The sequence below is a fragment of the Rhagoletis zephyria genome, unplaced genomic scaffold (assembly GCF_001687245.7).
Source record: "Rhagoletis zephyria isolate East Lansing unplaced genomic scaffold, Rhagoletis_zephyria_1.1 Rzeph_scaffold_03374, whole genome shotgun sequence".
NCBI classification, from domain to species: Eukaryota; Metazoa; Arthropoda; class Insecta; order Diptera; family Tephritidae; genus Rhagoletis; species Rhagoletis zephyria.
The window spans coordinates 14,614-36,263 of NW_016160457.1; the positions used below are offsets into that span (position 1 = coordinate 14,614).

At 35.0% G+C, this 21,650-nt stretch overlaps 2 protein-coding genes across 2 annotated transcripts; both read right to left on the reverse strand.

Moving 5' to 3' along the window:
* Positions 1–5,583: 5,583 nt before the first annotated feature.
* Positions 5,584–8,156, reverse strand: LOC108368886 (uncharacterized; the record flags this gene model as incomplete). The annotated part of the gene is given in 3 exon segments (XM_017623838.1): positions 5,584–5,817; positions 5,868–8,139; positions 8,142–8,156. Coding segments are annotated over 3 exon segments (2,508 nt in total), but the record flags the coding sequence as incomplete, so codon positions are not given.
* Positions 8,040–20,726, reverse strand: LOC108368887 (uncharacterized). Its single transcript, XM_017623839.1, has 4 exons — positions 20,607–20,726; positions 10,638–10,660; positions 8,399–10,460; positions 8,040–8,312 (listed from the first exon to the last, which is right to left on the reverse strand). The coding sequence occupies exons 1-3, from the start codon at positions 20,724–20,726 to the stop codon at positions 8,435–8,437; spliced, it is 2,169 nt and encodes a 722-aa protein (XP_017479328.1). The 3' UTR covers positions 8,040–8,312; positions 8,399–8,434.
* Between the last annotated feature and the right edge of the window lie 924 nt (positions 20,727–21,650).

Genomic DNA, 21,650 nt, shown 5'->3' on the forward strand with positions numbered 1-21,650 from the left:
TCGCTGTGGTGGAATGGACCTCCATGGTTATACTGTACACAGTTTCAATGGCCGGATCAAGGCGACATCTCATCATGCCCAGTTCGACTGGGGTTTCAACTGTCGCTAGTGGCAACTTCGGTTAACCCGATACCAACGCTCGCCGCAACCTTGCTTCAGAAGTATTCCAATATCAACATGCTATTAGCAGTAACGTCTTGGTGTCAGCGATTCCTTGCCATACAAGTAAAGCGACCACATGCTACAACCAAATGGTGCACAGCATCCGAACGCGCCATAGCTTTGAAATTCTGGATAAGGTATGTACAGCAGATACATTTTGCTAATGAGATCTCTTGTCTTCGCAGTAACAAGCCGATTAGCTCGAAAAGCAAGTTGCTCAAACTGAATCCAATGTTGGATGAAGACGGAATTTTGCGGTTAAACGGCCGTTTGAAGAACGCGGACATGCCTTTCCATGAGCAATTTGCATGTCTCTTACCAAATAAAGACCCCCTGTGAATGTTCTAATCACTCAAGCTCATGACTATACGTTACATGGTGGCGTTCAAGCGACGCTCAACTTTGTAAGAAGGCGCTACTGGATGGTTGTTGCTCGTTCAGCGATCAAACGCTTTATTCGTCACTGTGTGCGATGTGTTCGCCACAGGGGCGTTCCAGCATACCAAATCATGGGGAGCCTTCCCACTCAACGCTGTCACGTGGCAAAGCCGTTTAGTCACTGTGGCCTCGATTACGGTGGACCCTATCAAATTCGCACCACCAAGGGAAGGGGCCATCACAGCTACAAGGGGTATGTTTCCCGTTTTGTATGCTTCAGTTCCCGAGAAATTCATTTAGACGCTTTGCGACAACAACTTGACGCAGCTGACATCTCATGGAATATAATGGCACTTTATCCCGCCTGGGTCTCCTAATCTGGGAGGCGGGTATTAAGAGCATGAAGCATCATTTAAAGCGAATCATTGGAAACGCAACGCTTACGTTCGAGGAGTTTTACACCGTGCTTAAACAGGTTGAGGCGGTGCTTAATTCCAGGCCGATATCCGCTTTAACGGATGATGCAACCGACTTTGCTGCACTTACTCCGGGCCACTTTTTGGTGGGCGGCCCGTTAATTGCCGTCCCTGAACCAACACTGTTTGATGTCAACACAAACCGCCTTAAAAGATGGAGACAGTTGCAGCAAATGTATCAAAACTTTTGGAGTCGATGGATGTATCGATGCGAGTATCTGCGCGAGTAACAAGTCCGGCGCAAGTGGCGTCAAACAAGTGCCAACCTATCGCCCGGCGACTTGGTCTTAGTATGCGACGAGCGCGCTCCACCAACCCAACGGATGTTGGCTTCGTCAGAGTTGCTACTATTCGTACGTCGGCCTCCATCATCAAGCGAGCCATATCAAAACTGGTGGTACTACCTCTTGGAGAACACTGAGACCTACATGGTCGGAAGGCATCAGATTCATCGCAGGTCCTGGTCAAGGTGGGCGGAATGTTACGAATTGATGCAAGCCTGTGCCTATCAGTGGAATGCTAACACGCCAACACTAGTGCAAGTGACGCTGTGACATTTACGTTTCGATCTATGCCTCTTTCTTCTTTCTTTTTCTCATAACGGGATCGGATGTTTTTCGATGACCTTTTAACGCAGAATAATTTAGCAATTTTGTAATTACTTTTTGTGACTCAATAAAGTAAGCCTTTTTTAAAGTAATCAACATCATGAGATTTTGTATGCTGTTTTTTAACTTTTTTCAAAGATTGGCATAAGAAAAACTTGAATAACTGAACCTTAACTCTTCCGCTTTAGACTTGTGAGGTATCATTGGAAAGGTATTTTCTCACTTTGCTAATAACCTCATTCAAAGGATGCAAGAGAAAGGTAGGATTAACGAACATCATTCAAAGTTGAATTAAGATGTGTTAGTATTTGAAAAAAAAAACAATTGGGACACGAATGACATTTTTTTGCACATAAATAAAAATATTAGGAAAATACCATTCTGTCGAGATCCCGTAAGTCTAAATCAGAATAGTTTTGGCCCAGTTATTTAAGTTTTTCGAAAATCAGTCTTTGAAAAAAGTATGAAAACAGCATCAAAAATCTCATTACAACGATTGCGTTGAAAAGATTTTTAAATATTTTTAAGCAGATAAGCTTAATCTGTTTTGTCATCTGAGGGGACTTTTTTCAAAAACTATACTATTTTTATTCATAACAAACTCCATTTTTTGAAGTATTTTCAAATTGGTCGCGCTCGCTTAAATCTTAATATTTTTCCGAAATATTTTGGTGGACGTCTTAGAATATAATAAGTTTTGTAATCCCGGTGGAAACCCAGCATTTTTATTTGGTGATGCAGTCTAATGTATATATGTATGCATGTAAAGTTAGCAGTAAAAGTTAGAGACAGTCTGTTAAAGCGGTAGTCCCGCCCTATACATTTCAGAACTATCTCTGAAGTAGTTCAAAACGGCTGCAGAGAGGGACAGTTTAAACTTTTGGTGTGCTAGTTGGGCTCTATTGGGAATTAAATGCACAAATTCTCACTTCTCCTACAATACTAAAATAGGTCAGCGGGGAGACCTCTGACTCTAACATCGTTGGTCGCGAGTTCAAATCGCGGTGGAGGCAGTTGTGATTTTCAGATTAAATAATTTTAAATTGTTGAGTGGCGCTTAAAATTGAAGATAAAATGATTAAACTTAATATAAATAAAATAAAAGAATAAGAAAATTAAATAAAATGCAATCTGTAAAAGAAAAGAAAAATTGAGATTTCCACTTGGTTGAAAGCATTGCGTTGGAATAGATCGAGAACCAGTACCGCCTCTTAAATAGCTAGTTTTGCGCTAGTTGTGAACTAGCGCGATTTACTGCAGGGTCGTTTTAAGAAATTTTGATTTAAGAAGTGTTTAATTTGAACTTTGACCCTTAATAACTTTTGTAGTTGTTGTTTCCGCAATTATACCGCTATGTTCAGCTCAATCATCTCCATAGATCCCAATACTTTTTTTATTTGAGAATCGGAGCTATTCTGTATTTGTTCCGCTAACTCAATTTCAAATTTTTGTTCTGCGTGACATTTTGATTTAACGTTTCGCTCAATGAAATCAAATGCAAATGCACGCAAGCCGAATTCGAGTGACGCAAAAAAAAGAAAAATTCGACGGCGTGGGTACCAAAACGCAGCCGCGAATATTAGGTTAGCCTGTTAAGCACCGTCTCGAAATTTTTTGAAAATATACATAATTTTTTATCTTTCCTCGAAAAAAGGCTGCACTTATTCTGCACTGTGTTAGCGCTGTCAAATTTTTTTGTTTTTTTCTCAGCCCTTTCACAGGCCGTCGTCTTCTTATCTCAGCAGGTTGCGCTCTGCTCCGGCAAAAGTGCTGCCTTTTCTGCCCTCTAATAAACGGGAGGGTGAGAGTTGCTCGGTGGATTTTTAATTTACGCATGTAAAAATAAATTTATTTTCCTTATCAGAAATAAGTGTTTTCCTATGAATTAATTAAAGACTTACAGGGCAAGTGAATAAATCAATTTTATTAAGTTCTATATATGAACTTGTGATGGAGTAGCATATTTTCTGTTTCATTCTCATATAAAGAACACAACATATTCTCAAGGTTCAGGGAAATGCAAAGCAAGAGTTCCCATATAAAGGGGCAAAACTTTTTTTGAGAACAGAAAATGCTATTCGTTTTGCCCATAGCGCACGATGTACTCAACTTTACCGGCCGTCTCCAAGTGCTGGAAAATCTCGCTTGCGTGACGACGCGACTTTTACGGAGGAGATGTAATACAAAACGTCTTGTTTGAGTGTATGCGATTTGACAGTACAGATGCAAGCTTCGCAACGTGTCTGGCGAGAGTTTCACACCTGAGTACCTAGGGACACGAATTTCGATACGATACGATACCATATCGATACNAGTTTTGCCCATAGCGCACGATGTACTCAACTTTACCGGCCGTCTCCAAGTGCTGGAGAATCTCGCTTGCGTGACGACGCGACTTTTACGGAGGAGATGTAATACAAAACGTCTTGTTTAAGTGTATGCGATTTGACAGTACAGATGCAAGCTTCGCAACGTGTCTGGCGAGAGTTTCACACCTGAGTACCTAGGGACACGAATTTCGATACGATACGATACCATATCGATACTTTTGGCATTCGATACCGATATTTTCTACTCGATAGTTTTAAAACGATCTTTTTTGGAATCGAGTACCAGAACCCTAGTATCGTATCGAATGTCATAAACTCACATTACAAGGATAATGTTATTAACAATTCTTCCCGATGTAAATTGGACTTTAAAGAGCAGAAATTTGTAATATAGTTAGGATTGCATGTGGTGGAATTTGAACCCGCGGCCTCGGTGTTTTAAGTCAACACCTCAATCTCTACGTGTTGCTACACAATATGTTAGTGTTTGACCGAGATTCTCCTCCGATTTGTCGCTCGCGCCTTAATGTTGTGGCACAAAAGGGGTCCCTACAGTTTTAGGTCGACTCTGAACGGCGATTATGTTTTACTGGGAAGCTGTTTTTAATTTTCAAGCTTTGCGCACTTCTAACCATTACACCACAGCGGCCTTTATACGAGACCTATATTCAGATAAATTTTTTGGATTTTGGTATCGATATTTGGAATATTGAGTCTTTTTATTCCGATATTTATGGGTACCCGATATTTTTAAAGCGATACTTTAAATGAGTACCATATCGATACTTTCTGTTCGATATCGTGTCCCTATGAGTACCACGTGGAGGCTATGCTACTAAGCAGCGAAAAATGGTAGGCAGCATGTGTTGCAATAGCAGAGGCGATGAAGGGGCGATTAACTACTTTTCTCCCTCACGATGTAGTGCTTGACGTCATTCCCGTGGGGGCAGAGTTTCCTAGTTTTATAGGGACACTTGAGAGCCTCTGAAAAAACTGTTAGGGCCAGTTTTTCAGTGCTGGTTTAAACTTTGTTTAAATGAAGTTTAGTTAAACTCAGTCTAAATTTAAACTAAGTTTAAACTACCGACCAGTTTTTCGGTGCGAGTTTAAGGCTGCTTCTTAGTTTCGATCACGAACGACACAAGATCACGTAAGAACAAGAGAGTGAAAAAAATCGATATTTTGAGCGGGTTGTACGTCATCTTGTTTCGCTGGAAAACGACCTAAAGGAAAAGAAGCAAAGGAAACAATTTAGCGAAAATAATTGTCAGTCACTTTAAACACACAATTTATGTAAAATGATGCATTGAAATGCTTCAAAATGTGTTGTCATGTTGAATTAACTCTTCTTTAGTTAAATGTGTTTAGAAGCTGGCTTGAGGTCCGATGATTTTTAATTAAAACATAAGTTTTGTGATGTTAATCAATATATTTCGATTACACACGGTAATCGTCATCAGGATTTTCAACTACAACAAAATATAAACACAAAAATATAATAACAATTTACATACATATTTTTAACACAACAAATCGCAAAACAATAATTACATACATTTGTTTGAGCGTCCGCATCAGTTGACGTGGTGTTTTACACTGGTTTTCTGTTTNTTTGAGCGTCCGCATCAGTTGACGTGGTGTTTTAGACTGGTTTTCTGTTTGTCAACAAATGTCGGTACAAGTGTGCCGAGCTAGCATCGACGTCGCTTTTATAGTTCATTCGGTTGTTTGTTGGTGTATTTATAATGTGCAGCATTTCCAAAGTGAATCTCTTGCTATAATGCTGTTCTTGTTGGAGCACGATCGCTCTGTCGAAGTTCGGTGTATGTGAGTTTTTGGTACAGTGGGCCATGAGTGCTGTTTATGTTTATGTTATTTTGATGGCAATATTTGTAGTCTGATTTATGCTGTGATAGTCGTGANATTTTGATGGGAATATTTGTAGTCTGATTTATGCTGTGATAGTCGTGATTTTAATTTTCCTTTTGTTGTTCCCACATATATGCTATCACATGGTTCATTTTCTTTTCCATTGCAAGGGATTTGGTAAACTACATTACTTTTTTCCAACGGCGGTATTTTTGTTTTTGTTTTATTAAACATATATTTTAGCGTATTGGTTGGTTTATGGGCTATTTTTATATCTTCTGTGTTGTAGCAATCTGACTTTACCAAACGCTCTGATAATTTTGGTACATAAGCTACTGACTTGAATATTTTTGTGGTTTTTAATTTATCGTGATTATTTTCAATTGCATATCTTCTTAACAGGGTTTTTATAATATTGTCGGGAAAATCATTGTTTTTTAATAATATTTTAATTTCATTCTTAATCTCTGTGTGGTAAGTGTCATCTGTTATCCGTAACATTCGCCGTATACAGCCCATTGCTGTATTTATAATCATCGTCTTTGGATGCTTTGAGTTAAAACTGATGATTCGTCCGCTTGATGTGGGTTTCTTATACCACGTTAGTTTCAGTTCATTTCCTCTTCTAATAATCATAGAGTCCAAATAAGGCAATTTTCCGTCGTCCTCAAGTTCTATTGTGAATTTTATATTTTTATTGAAGGAATTTAGTTTGTCAAGTGTGCTTTGTACTTCATCTTCACGTATTATTGCAAATAGATCATCAACGTATTTTGTTAGTAATCTAGGTGGACGTGCTAACTTTTTAACTGTGTTTTCTAATAATTCTTCCATGACTATATCAGCTATCACTGGGGAGGTTGGTGACCCCATCGGCAATCCTTTTAGCTGAGTGTATACAGTTTCGTTAAATTTAAAATATCTGTTCTCTTCGATGCAGAACTTAAGTATTTCTATGAACAGTTTCTTTGGTATATTTGTGTGTTTCTCTATTGTCGTCCATTTATCTTTTATAATGTCAAGTGCTAATTGTGTTGGGATACTGGGAAAAAGTGATACTACGTCAAAAGATATTAATTTTTCATCGTCAAAAATATAGGTGTTATTAATTTTGCTTTTAAATTCCAGGGTATTTTTAATGTTGTATGCCGAAACAGTCGTTATATTTTTCAAAATGTCTGCTACATATTTACAAAGGTTATGTGCTGGTGATCCGGTGGCAGAGCATATTGGTCTAAGTGGGATTCCTTCTTTATGTAATTTTGGTAGTCCATAAATCCTTGGAGACAGGGCCGTGTTTGTGGTGAGTTTGTTCCTCTCGATCTTTGAAATTAACTCCAATTTATAAATTTTATCGACTAGACTATTGTTTTTGCTCTGTAGTCTAGATGTGGGATCCTGTCTTTGTATCCTATACATTGTCAAGTCGTTCAATATATCTTCCATTTTCTTATTATAGTCACATATTTCCATTGCTACTGTTTTGTTGCCCTTGTCCGAAGTTAAAATACGAATATTATCATTTTTGCTAAGAAATTTCCGCGTCCGTCCCACTGTGTCTATTATTGCACGATCTATTGCACTTTGCCTATTTGTTGTAGTATGGTCTTTTATCAGTAAAGAGAATTTTGTTCTTGCTTCCTCTTGCTTCTCTTTGACTTTGATTGTTTGCACGAGATCCTCTCCATCCGCTATGTATTTAAATAAAGGGAACTGTTTATTTTCAATTGGGAGAGCAAACTTTGGACCTTTTGACAAAAGCATTTTTACATCTTGAGGAAACTCGACGTTTGTTGTGTTTACAAACCACTCTTCATTTTTGTTGTTGTCAAATAAGAGGTGATTTCGACTTTTTCGCAGTTTTTCATACTTCGCTTCTTGTCGTTGCCTCACTGTTGTTGTTAATTTTTCTGCGATTTTTGTTTCGCTTTGCAATAATATTTCAAAATCTTCCGCGCCAAGATGTTCCTTAAGTTTTGTTGTTATTTGCTCCATCTGCTGTTTCTGTCGTTTTAATATGTTGTGTTTTTGTTTTATTAGAAGACTTAGTATTTTTGTGTGAAAGTAATGTGTGTGTTTATCTAAGGTTCTGTCTATGTCTGTTTGTGCGTTACGATCAAATATAAATAAACTATTGCATCTAGTTGTACATTTTATGAAATTAGGAACTAACTTAGATTTCCTGCATTTTAAAAGAAATTTAAGACTACATTTTTGTTTTACCACTTTCTTTGATGTATATTGAAATTTATTTATTAGTGCTCTAGCGTTGTTGTAGTTGTTCTTCATTTCTGCATACTCCATTTTTGTTGTTGAATGCATACGGCGTGCCTTCCGTCTTTCTAAATATTTGTTTTTGCGACCTTTTTATTTCCTAAATGTGTTTAGAAGCTGGCTTGAGGTCCGATGATTTTAAATTAAAACACAAGTTTTGTGATGTTAATCAATATATTTCGATTACACACGGTAATCGTCATCAGGATTTTCAACTACAACAAAATATAAACACAAAAATATAATAACAATTTACATACATATTTTTAACACAACAAATTGCAAAACAATAATTACATACATTTATTTGAGCGTCCGCATCAGTTGACGTGGTGTTTTACACTGGTTTTCTGTTTGTCAACAAATGTCGGTACAAGTGTGCCGAGTTAGCATCGACGTCGCTTTTATAGTTCATTCGGTTGTTTGTTGGTGTATTTATAATGTGCAGCATTTCCAAAGTGAATCTCTTGCTATAATGCTGTTCTTGTTGGAGCACGATCGCTCTGTCGAAGTTCGGTGTATGTGAGTTTTTGGTACAGTGGGCCATGAGTGCTGTTTTTTGGTTATTATTTTGATGGCAATATTTGTAGTCTGATTTATGCTGTGATAGTCGTGATTTTAATTTTCCTTTTGTTGTTCCCACATATATGCTATCACATGGTTCATTTTCTTTTCCATTGCAAGGGATTTGGTAAACTACATTACTTTTTTCCAACGGCGGTATTTTTGTTTTTGTTTTATTAAACATATATTTTAGCGTATTGGTTGGTTTATGGGCTATTTTTATATCTTCTGTGTTGTAGCAATCTGACTTTACCAAACGCTCTGATAATTTTGGTACATAAGCTACTGACTTGAATATTTTTGTGGTTTTTAATTTATCGTGATTATTTTCAATTGCATATCTTCTTAACAGGGTTTTTATAATATTGTCGGGAAAATCATTGTTTTTTAATAATATTTTAATTTCATTCTTAATCTCTGTGTGGTAAGTGTCATCTGTTATCCGTAACATTCGCCGTATACAGCCCATTGCTGTATTTATAATCATCGTCTTTGGATGCTTTGAGTTAAAACTGATGATTCGTCCGCTTGATGTGGGTTTCTTATACCACGTTAGTTTCAGTTCATTTCCTCTTCTAATAATCATAGAGTCCAAATAAGGCAATTTTCCGTCGTCCTCAAGTTCTATTGTGAATTTTATATTTTTATTGAAGGAATTTAGTTTGTCAAGTGTGCTTTGTACTTCATCTTCACGTATTATTGCAAATAGATCATCAACGTATTTTGTTAGTAATCTAGGTGGACGTGCTAACTTTTTAACTGTGTTTTCTAATAATTCTTCCATGACTATATCAGCTATCACTGGGGAGGTTGGTGACCCCATCGGCAATCCTTTTAGCTGAGTGTATACTGTGTCGTTAAATTTAAAATATCTGTTCTCTTCGATGCAGAACTTAAGTATTTCTATGAACAGTTTCTTTGGTATATTTGTGTGTTTCTCTATTGTCGTCCATTTATCTTTTATAATGTCAAGTGCTAATTGTGTTGGGATACTGGGAAAAAGTGATACTACGTCAAAAGATATTAATTTTTCATCGTCAAAAATATAGGTGTTATTAATTTTGCTTTTAAATTCCAGGGTATTTTTAATGTTGTATGCCGAAACAGTCGTTATATTTTTCAAAATGTCTGCTACATATTTACAAAGGTTATGTGCTGGTGATCCGGTGGCAGAGCATATTGGTCTAAGTGGGATTCCTTCTTTATGTAATTTTGGTAGTCCATAAATCCTTGGAGACAGGGCCGTGTTTGTGGTGAGTTTGTTCCTCTCGATCTTTGAAATTAACTCCAATTTATAAATTTTATCGACTAGACTATTGTTTTTGCTCTGTAGTCTAGATGTGGGATCCTGTCTTTGTATCCTATACATTGTCAAGTCGTTCAATATATCTTCCATTTTCTTATTATAGTCACATATTTCCATTGCTACTGTTTTGTTGCCCTTGTCCGAAGTTAAAATACGAATATTATCATTTTTGCTAAGAAATTTCCGCGTCCGTCCCACTGTGTCTATTATTGCACGATCTATTGCACTTTGCCTATTTGTTGTAGTATGGTCTTTTATCAGTAAAGAGAATTTTGTTCTTGCTTCCTCTTGCTTCTCTTTGACTTTGATTGTTTGCACGAGATCCTCTCCATCCGCTATGTATTTAAATAAAGGGAACTGTTTATTTTCAATTGGGAGAGCAAACTTTGGACCTTTTGACAAAAGCATTTTTACATCTTGAGGAAACTCGACGTTTGTTGTGTTTACAAACCACTCTTCATTTTTGTTGTTGTCAAATAAGAGGTGATTTCGACTTTAGTTAAAATAAAAAATTTTAGTTAAATAAAAAATGTTGGTGCTTGTGATGTAAACAAACGCTCAGCTCAAAACCAGTTACAAATACAACATCGTTCTTCGGTGATCTTGTATTTTTGGTTCATGGGGCAACACTGTTTTTTCTTTATGCAGACACAAAACTTCAGCCATTTACTTGATACGATCGCGCTTAAAGTTCTGAAAGATTATAGACGGAAATTTAAAGAATTTGATAGGCGCTTCATGTGTTGCCCGACCAAATTGCCGTATGCAAGTAAACTCTAACTCAAGTTGCGTTCGTTAATTTTCTTGTGCACAATTTTCATCTAACGTATGAACATTTCGCTTATTTATGTACATATGTGCGAACTACACCAATCCCACTGGCACATTCTTAATTCGATTTCACAGTTCTCTGTCTTGGTGTTTTGTTTTTGCTTCTCTTCGCTGCAAAATTGTAGGTTCTTCCTAAAAATTTATAAGTTTCCGTATTAAATTAGCGATATACACATGATAAGCTATATTTTCGTACCTAGAAAAAAAGGAAGTTTTTATTTGTGAGCTAGTTTCGATAAAGATTTGATAAAAATTATCATTTGTATGCTCCTTTACAAAAGAGGGAAGCTATTAGACCAGTTGCCCGCACCCGCAAATACATTGAAATGTTAATAAAAACAAGTAATTTTTAGCAAAAAAAAAACCGACTTCAATTCTCATATAAAAAAAAATATATATACATATATATGTATCTCATGATCCACCAACTGGATCTTAACCAGATTAGTATGATACCACTCCTGAGATACTACCTTTCCGATGCAAAAAGAGTTACCGAAATCGGTTGACGTGGTCCAAAGTTATGCGGTAGCATACATAAAAAAAAAAAAAAATAAAAAGTAAATAAATATTCCGACGAACTGATAACCTCCCCCTTTTTTGGAAGTTGGTTAATAAGAACTAATTTCCTGAGAAGTTATTTGGCTACGTTCCAAATGTACCTAAAATTGTGTGTTTGTTTACATTCTGTATCAGTGTTGGGATATGAAATTGTTCCTTCAGTACAAAATCTATACAAAAAATATACTTTTCGGCTATAAATTGTATACACTTTTTAATTCGCTCATATATTTTCTTAGTACATTCCCTTCAAGACCAATGATTTTAGGGTATTCATGAGAAAGTTTTATTGTTTATGTTCATACGTTTACGTATTTTACACTTTTACAAATTGATTCCACGTGCACATGTATTGCATTTAACGCAAATATGTATGCACACATTTTCAGGTATACATCTTAACAAAAAGCATATTTAAGTTATTATTAATGGATAAAAGAGACATTTTCTTTGGATTCAGTACTAAAATTTGACATTTTAATAGAATTTCAAGTGCTTATCAAAACTTTACGAGAAGATTTGACCATTTATCTTAATATTACTCAATTTTAATTATTTTTGTGCAACATTAAAAAAACCAACACACTTTCGTAAAAATTTCGATCGATTTAATTCGATTTCCTAGATTTATTTTGAGTGTATGGTTTTTTAGCCCATTAAATTTTAATATAACTAAGTTTTTTAAGATTTCTTTGATGAAGGTGTTGCTAATTTCCTCCATATAAAAAAATCGTCGAACACACTTCGTATGGAAGAAAATGGCTGACATCGTCGACAAAACAAAATTGCCAAGTTCAACGGTAAGTCCCAGCTACTTTAAACTTGCACTTTATTATACTAAAATTGAATGGGCTAAAAACTAAAGAATATTAATAAAGCTCGAAATTTTTACGACAGTATGTTGGTTTTTGGATGTTTCGCAAAGATTTAATCTTGGGTTTATACAGTTTTTCTTAAAGAATACATTATAGTTTATAAACAGATAATTAAAATTAAAGAATAATAAAATAAATAGTAAAACCTTGTCAATATGTGAATGCCGTAAAAGTATTATATTTAAGAAAATCTCTTCTTAAAACTAACGAAGACTTTGTTTTTATATGAAGCTGACTTTGACATTTTGTTTTAATAAAACTTAGTATCGAAAAGTTTCTTTAAAAATTTACCTAGGCTATGTTATACTGGTTCGTTCAAGCCATTTTTCAAAACTTACAAATGTACATACGAACAGGCGAACTGTGAATTTTCAGAGCTATATATTTTTAGTATTCATTACAATATTTTACTAAAAAGTACTGCGTAGTAGGAAAGTATATTGTAAATGAAATTGTATCAAACAAGTACAATTGTACCAAAAATGCCAACACTGTTCTGTATACATACTTTTTTTTCTTTTTTACTCTTATTTTACCTTTCAGCTTCGCTAAAAGCACTTCTACCAACGCTTGGCTTACCAAATTTACGCCGATTAATAAAATTTTGCGATTTAAATTCATTTTCAATAATGTAAATAACGATTCGTGTTGAGTCCAAAATCGCCTCGTCTGAATAGGGATGGCAACTTTTTCACTTTCAACTTCTCATTCAACTACGTATTCAACTTTTGTTGCCTGTAAAATCGCCTCGTGCGAATGCCCTATTTGCAGTAACGATTGCGCGATTCACTAACTGTGCTGCCGCTAATGGGCACAAATCCGTTGCATATGCCAAGGCGCTCGTGTAAGCACAAAGCTCCCAAGAATTTTATATGGAAGAAAATGCGCAACACACTCCACAAAAAAAATTCTAACAAATCAACGGTAACTTTTACCGAGTTGAAACTTGCACTTTATCAGACTAAAATTGAATGGGCTACAAAACTACATACCAGAAAATCGTATAAAAATTCTGAATAAAAAGTTCGAAATCTTGGTGAAATTTTTTTTTAAGTTTGATTGATTTTTTTGAAGTTTGTACAAGCTTTTTTATTTAGGTATGTGGTTTCTGTTGGTAAATAGAAGATGGAACTTTTAAAAACAAATAAATTTAGATTAGTAGCACACAACATAATTTTGAATTTTGCTGCCACATTTTACTCGCATCTGTAAATAAAATGTTGACTAAAAACACTTAAAATGAAAAGATTGTTAATATTAAAAAAAATCACTGTATGCATATTTTGAACATATTTATTTTCAAGGCTGATTTTGTTATGATAGTGTAATGATGATTAATAAAGAAATTTAAATATATGCACATATGTAAATATATGATATTTATATTTTTAATAAACTATAATTATTCAATTCCTTTAAATTCAAGGCATATTCAATTCCTGTTAGATTAAAGAAATAGACTTATCACCTTTTAACTTCCAGTTTTCTATATTTTTTTTACGCCCTATTGGAAAGTTATAACCGGAACACATATAGACAAGTTTTAAGAAAGTAGTTTTTATTATATAATTTATATTACCTGTTTTGAATAGTGTATTCTGCAATATTTAAACAAAATTCATCAAACTTTCGTAAAACTTCAAGTTTTTAATCAGAATAATAAAAAAATATGTATGCAGTTTTGTAGCTTATTAAATTTTAGTACAATAAAGTGCAAGTTTGATGCTTCTGAAAAATCCTTTTATTTTTGATATTTTTTTTTGCTAGCAGTGCTGTGCATTTTTCCCATACGAAAAAATTGTAGAACGTACGATTTATGTTTTATTAACAACACAAATCTAGACGTCGTCAAATTAGCAGCGTTTGTTATCGTTAACGACAACAGCTGATTTGGCGCTAACGAATGTTGTTAGGTAAACGTTTACTGAATAGCTAAATTGTTAAAATTGTCGTTTAGCTGACTTAACAATAACAAGAGTTGTTAAAATCGCGTGGTGAATCGCACCACAGGAGCTGATTTCGTATCGCTAATTGCGCAACTGATGCGTGTGCGAACACCAAACTCAATGCCGCAATTTAAAGCTTAATTGCCTGTTTGAACATAGTCTTAACGACAAAGAAAAAAGCTATTTCTAGCCTCAAAAAGGTTTAACTGGCAACACTGGTGACAACATGGTGTTACGGGCCGTCTCCACAGGATAAAATTTATTACAGGCCAGCTGTTGGTTTTGGTCGCTAGATATAAGTTATATCAGTGGTAATTTGTGTGGGCTTTTTATATCTTGATATACGCATTTGTAAGATAGCTTCGAAAACGTACTATTGCCTGATTTATTCGCTTAGAAAATTTTGAAAATAAGTTATTAACAGCCAAGTACATAATTATAAATATTTTAACAGGAAACAGCTCAATTTTTGCTTTTTTATTAAAATATTAAATTACAAATGAAAATGTAGCTGTCAAACTACCAAATTGCCGGCAATAGATGACAAGATATAAGCTCTGAGATATATTGCTCTTGAAGAGCAATGAGCGGTCTCCCTTGGCTATTTATATTCTAAAACTATGTTCACATTACCAACATAAAATACTTAGTTTCGTTTAAAATACCTCACTAAATTAAGTGCGGTCATACACGCGATTCTTTATTTGTCTTGACAGCTTTGTAGCAAGCCTGTGTTATTGTTTATTTAACCAAAAGAGATCGCGAATATGAGTAATTGCGTATATTTTTATATTCTGAGTTGTTTGTGGTAATTTTTTAGATTTTAGATGAGTGATCAAAAGAGAAAGCTTCTGGAAACATTTTACAAACTACCACGCGCGATTATTAAAAACAAAAACGTCCAAACACAATGACATATCAGTTATGGGACAATACTTTTTTCGATTATTATCGATAAAATTAGAGCCGACACTGATTTGTTCGTGATTTGGTTCTTGGTTTAAGATAAACTACGTACTTTCAACTTAATTTACTGAGAGACTTTACAAGGCGAAATTACTTAGTTTGTACTTAATTTATGCGTAAATTAAGATTGACCTCTAAATTACGCTAATGGGAACATAGTTTAACATATGTATCAAGATATGAACTTTAACCTGTGGAGACGGGTAGTCACAGTGGCCACACACGACGAACATGTGCGCGCTTGCTCGGGTTGCTGTGCATGTTCGGCGTTTGTGGGGCGGTTCAGCAGCATGCTCGCCAAAATCAAAAAATTTTAATTTTCAGTAAGCATGCTCGTCGTTTGTGGCGTGGTTTGCGAGCATTGCATTGGAAACAAACACAACAACCTCATTTTGTGTTGATGCTTGCAGCCTGCACATCTGCGGATAAATCCATCCAAGCCATCTGCGTAGGATTCGAACGATACTATCGATGTTGAGTAAGTATCGATACTGAGGGTATAAAAATGAGTATTTTAATACTCGATAGTAATCACCGAGTGTAATCACTCGATACTTTGCAAAGTATTCGTAGTATCGAATACTTTTTATAAAACACACTTTTTAAATTTTTTTTCCATTGCGTTTATTGCTTATATGGATTACTATCATTCAATTTTGTCCATGACTTAAAATAAACTGAAATTGCGTGTAGTCTGTTGCATAACATAAACCAAATAAGTTAAAGTTTAATGGCCTTATTCATAAAAAATAAAGTAGGTTTAAAGAGCTTAACACAATGACATTTTCATACATTTTTCAGTTTATAAACCTTTTTTATTTTTTATGAACAAGGCCATAAAACTTTACACAAAGTTCACGAAAATGCAGAATTTTTAGAAACTTTTTGGGTATGCAGTTTTGTAACCTATTCAAATTTACGAGTAGCCTACTACCGTTGACTTTTAATTCAAACTTGCACATTATTATACTAAAATTGAATGAAAGTAAGTTCTGCAATAAAAAAAATTCAAATATTTTAAATTTCCATTGTTTTAATATCAGGAAATAACTAGATATACGATTGAAGAATAAAATAATTGTAGTAACCCAAAAAACGTATTTTAATGAGTCCGATACTGAGTAGTATCGATACTTTTTCCCTGATACTTTTAGAGTATCGATACCATGAGCTCGATGCCAGAATGAGTACCCAGTATCGATACCAAAGTCTGAAATTTCAAAACCTACATGTGCGTAATTGAATTGTGGGTAAATGACGCTAATAATGAATTTATATGATTCAACTTTCACAGACGATTAGTTGAACTAAAGTAGGGAGCCGACCAACGTCATTGTAAGCGATTAGTTGAAAGGCTGTTTACACCAGGCGATTGTTGCTTTCAACTAAAAATCGCCTGAAAAATCGCCACATGTAAATCCCCTTAAATTACTAATTACATAGGTATGTACATACATACAAGTATGATATATATAAATTTAAGAAGCACATACATAAAAATAACAAAGTTATTTTGATTTTTGCTATCCATCTTTACGCTATAACGACAAGATCACATTTGAGCTTCTCACCGTCTGTGCAAACGACAGCACACATGCTCGTCGTGTGTGGCCACGGTGAGGCGAACATAACTGTAAATGCCCGTCCACACACAACTTTGGCGTTGCCTTGACGCTGGCGTTGCTTGCTACAATGAATGCTTAGTAGCGAATACATTGATCATTAAATTAACATGCTAGCAGCAGATAAATCACAATTGTATATCAATAATTGCATTGAAAACTATATTTCTTACCCGAATTTAATTAAAAAGGTAAATTATTTCACATAATTTTGATTACGACGCACGCGAAAAGTTGAGAGTTAGCAATCTTTCTGCTTTCATTTTGCGTTGGTGTTGGCCAACTTTGGTTATGTGGAGACTTTCATATAAATTCATGTATTAATAGTTAGCTGTCGAAGCTATGCCAACGCCATTACAACGCCAAAGTTGTATGTAAATGGGCTTTAAGAAATCAAAAATTTTTGCAGCACTGGCTACACACGACGAACATATCCGCGCACATGTGCGCCAACATGCTCGTTGTCGTTTGCTACAGACGGCGAGCGGCTTATAAGTGATTTTGTACTCAAAGCGTAAACATGGAAAGGAAAGACGCGGATGATGCAATTTAAATACTTATGACTTAGGGTTTTTTTTATGTATGTGTTACTTAAATTTATTTATATTTTACTTGTATGTATGTACATACATATACATATAGTAATTTAGCCTAATTTATTAAAAATTCAATTAACGCACATGGCTTGGACGCATTTCTCCGCGATGTGCACACTGCAAGCATCAACACAAAATGAGGTTGTTGTTTTTGTTTCCAATGCGATGCTCGCAAACCACGGTACAAACGACGAGCTTTCTCGCTGAAAATCAAAACTTTTTGATTTTTGGCGAGCATGCTCGTGAACCGCCATACAAACGACGAACATGCACCGCAAGCCAAGCATGTGCGCGGATATGTTCGTCGTGTGTAGCCAGTGTTAGCGTTTGCACGATCGAACATCGATAGTTATCACATCATTAGGGTTCAATCGATACAAGTAAATACTCGATACATTTCTTTTGTTACCAAGTATTTTTTTTACACGATACCTTTTTGTTCGGTATCGAGTAAGTATCGAAAAAAAGTACTTGGTATCGAAAGAGTAATTTCTACTACTTTTGTCATTGCAACGGCAACTCAACAAATGAAGCCCGTTATTAGAGTTTTCGGGAAAAGTGCGGTCATGTAGTAGAAAAAGTAGAAATCGTTTGTCTGGAAAGCATTTAGAAAAGTTGGTGTTTTTTGGCAGTGTGGCCCAAAAGCTATTTTTTTCATAAATAGTTTGTGAATTATATACTTATATGAAGTCAAATATGTAATTATAAGTAATATTGTTCCTCAGCAATGTACCAAAAGAAACAATACAATTTTTTTTNTATATGTAATTATAAGTAATATTGTTCCTCAGCAATGTACCAAAAGAAACAATACAAATTTTTTTTCATAAATGGTTTGTAAATGATGCAGTGCGCAGTATACTTATAGGGGTGACCTTATGGATAAGTGCCGGATTTTTATTTTTATTTTCAAATTGATTTTAGTTACCTTTTTATAAAAAATATAGTTCATTCTAAATATGACAAAAACCATGTAAATCCGAGTTTCAAACTTTGTACCAAAATTTAACTCTTTTTATTCAGAATAAAAAGTGTGCAATTTTGATGAAAACGTACTAGCGCAAAAGAGAAGGCACAAGTTGTCCCTTCTTATTATTTACGTTCATTGATGAAACTTTGTTGAGTGCTTTTAATTTTGGTACAAAGTTTTAAACTTGGATTAACAAGGTTTTTGTTATGGAATGAAATATATTGTTTATAAAAAAAGTGAATAAAACTATTTTGAAAATAAAAACAAAAATAAAGATCCGAAATTTATCCACATTGGGTGNATACAAAGTTTTAAACTTGGATTAACAAGGTTTTTGTTATGGAATGAAATATATTGTTTATAAAAAAAGTGAATAAAACTAATTTGAAAATAAAAACAAAAATAAAGATCCGAAATTTATCCACATTGGGTGACCTATAGACTCACATGACTGAAAAAATTATAACCAATACTGTTCCTTGGTAATATGCCACAAATATTAATTAATAATTATTTTGTTCTAACTAAATAACTTAAATATATATGTTTTCTATACCTGCAACTTTATTGGCTTTTTATTTGATTTTGACGTACAATGTTTTAAACCATGATAAAGCGTAATCATACGATCTTTTACAACAAAAAAGGGAAGTATCTCTCGAAAGAGAAGAAGAAAACCATTCAAGTAAGTACTCGATACTTTGCCGATACTGAGTAGGTATCGATACTATCAGTCTTTTGAATACAAGTACTCATTAGAGCGATACCTTAGTGGTATCGATTGAACCCTACACACCATGTAACAAATGTGGAGCGTGTTAACCTTAGAGGTGCAAAAAATTCGATTTGTACATCAAGTGGAAAATTTTCAATGCATCGAAGCAAAACATCGATATTTTCGATGCATCGATGTTTTTTCGGCATTTACAAGTTTTTATTAGGACCAGTGTGACCGTTTAGTTCCAAGTGGAGTTACTTTTTGCTCAATTTTAATACTTTTCCAAATACAAATGAAAAAAAGTTGGTGAATTTGTATGCATTACATAACATGTCGTGCACCTGTGGCAACGTACATCCAAAAGTTCACTGTCGTTCACTGAACGAATGTAAGATCAGTTAAATAAAAATACCACACGTTATGCTCAAGAGGATGCTATATATTCTATATTGTTTTACTTCAGTGGTGGTGAGTTATTATCGATAATTACATTAGTGTCACCATACAAGAATGATAGAATACAAGATTGCGCCGTCCCGGGCGTTGACATTTGTATACCACAAGTAAACAAAGAATAGAGCGAAAAGGAGAACGAGTTGAAACTGCCAAAACAGTTCACTTTACAGTGAAAAACGTGTTTTAATTTTGCTAAATACGAAAACACTGCATTTTTCACCTAATCTATTAGAGAACAGTGAACATTTTAGTGCACTCCATTGCTTCGCAATTGAGGCTGCTTCAGCAAACGTTTTAGTGTACTACATTGCTTTGCAATAAAGGCTGCTGCAGCATCTCTGCGGGATTGATTAGTTAACTTGCTAATGGAGGCTGCGTGGAGCAGAAACAAAATCATTGTAAGGAAATGCTGTTAATATAATAATAGAGAAACATTTCGGGAACTTCTTTGCCATGCCCTATGTACACAAATGCAGCGATTCGTCCCAGCGCTACACTTGCATCTACGCTCTTTGCATCTAGACGGCTGTCGCAATTTAACACAGGGCATTTCATTGTATTAGTTTTTACGCAGTCTCCAAATCAAAAATCACTCACAAATTGCAAATTAACAAAATTTAAACTGATTTTTCACTTATAATTCAAATTTCTTCTTCGCTGATTTGTAAACAAAGGTTTATTTACAAGTTACCACAACTGTCAAAATCGGCAAAACCAAAGTAGCGGTACCACTGACGGCGCCACCTTTGTTCGCTGCACCATGGTCACCATACACTATACTTTTGATTTCTACGTACTCGTACATCACATGAGTGGACTTTACGTTACGTTTTTTTTTTTTTAATCTAAGTGTTTAATTTATGTATGCAATCAGTAGTAAACATTAAATTAATAATAGAGATAATGAATATTTAAAATTGCATTGGCGAAAACTAAATTTGAGTTTTACAGTTAATTCATCTTTGTAAATTCAGTTTTGGGTTTAATATTTAGTAATATTTAAGATTACAAGTTCAATCTCAATGGTGGCTTCACGATTCTTCCTGATCTTGTGGAGAGTTGCAAAGGAGGCGGAGCTGCTTTTACAGGCAGAGTTACTGTCGGATTGATAACCTTTCCTGTAGTTTCCAAGTCGATTGTTGGCCTTTGCTGAGAAGATGGTGTTGCTTGAGGCTGGTCGAATGTTGCTTCGCGATTAGTTGGTGAGGCTTGGCACATTTCCGTAGTTGTGTGAGGTACTATTACTTTTTCTGGGATAGGCAGTTTAGCATCTGTTTTGCGTACCCAAGATGTATTCCTCCTGAATATGCGGCCGTCATCCAGTTGAACTAAAACCGATCTTGGATTATTTTCGTGATGTTACACTATTTTACCAGTTGACCAATCTCTGTGTGCCGTTTTCATTCGTATGTGGTCTCCAGGATGAAAATTTTCAGCTTTCGCTGTGCTTCTATTAGCAAATGACGTTTGTTCTTCTCTTTAAATCTGTAGTCTATTCGCAACACCCTCTATTGTTTTAGGCTGAAGATTTGGATTTGAGGTTGGAACTTGTGAACGCGTGATTCTACTGCATAGTCTTTGGTTTGGGGACCTTAGATTGGATCTCTAGGAGTATTATTCCAGTTGAGTAGTGCTAGCCGATAGTCTGTATTGTCGAGGCTAAACTTTCGCACTATATTTTTTACAAACTGAACTGCTCGTTCTGCTAATCCGTTGCCTTGTGAAAGTAGCGGGCTGGACGCGCGATGACTAAAACACCAGGTTGTTGCAAAATCTTCAAATTCTTTGCTTTTGTATGAAGTGTCGTTATCGCTTTCAAATATTTCTGGAACTCCGTGGACATAGAACCAATTTTTGAGGTGCTCTATTATTTCTTGTGAAGTTTGATTTTTAAGTTTTTTCAAGTCGGTGTAGTTTGAATAACTGTCTGTAATTACTAGATACGGATCATTTTAGAAATACAATATGTCTGATGCTACTATTTGCCACGGAAGGGTGGGTATTTCTCTTGTTAAAACCTCTTCCTTATCTTTAGCTCTTTGTGTTTTTTCACAGACCGGACAGCTTTTAACCATTTCAAGAATATCACTGTACTGTCCTTTCCAATAAATCCTTGTCTTGCTCTTTTGAAACAACATTGTA

Coding starts and splice junctions, on each gene's coding strand:
- LOC108368887 (XM_017623839.1), bottom strand. CDS start 20,726: ATGTGCCAAGCCTCACCAACTAATCGCGAAGCAACATTCGACCAGCCT. Junction 10,661..20,606: donor GAAAGGTTATCAATCCGACA/GTAACTCTGCCT, acceptor ATAATCTTTCAG/AACTTTAAGCGCGATCGTAT. Junction 10,461..10,637: donor TTTAAGCGCGATCGTATCAA/GTAAATGGCTGA, acceptor TTTTAACTAAAG/TCGAAATCACCTCTTATTTG.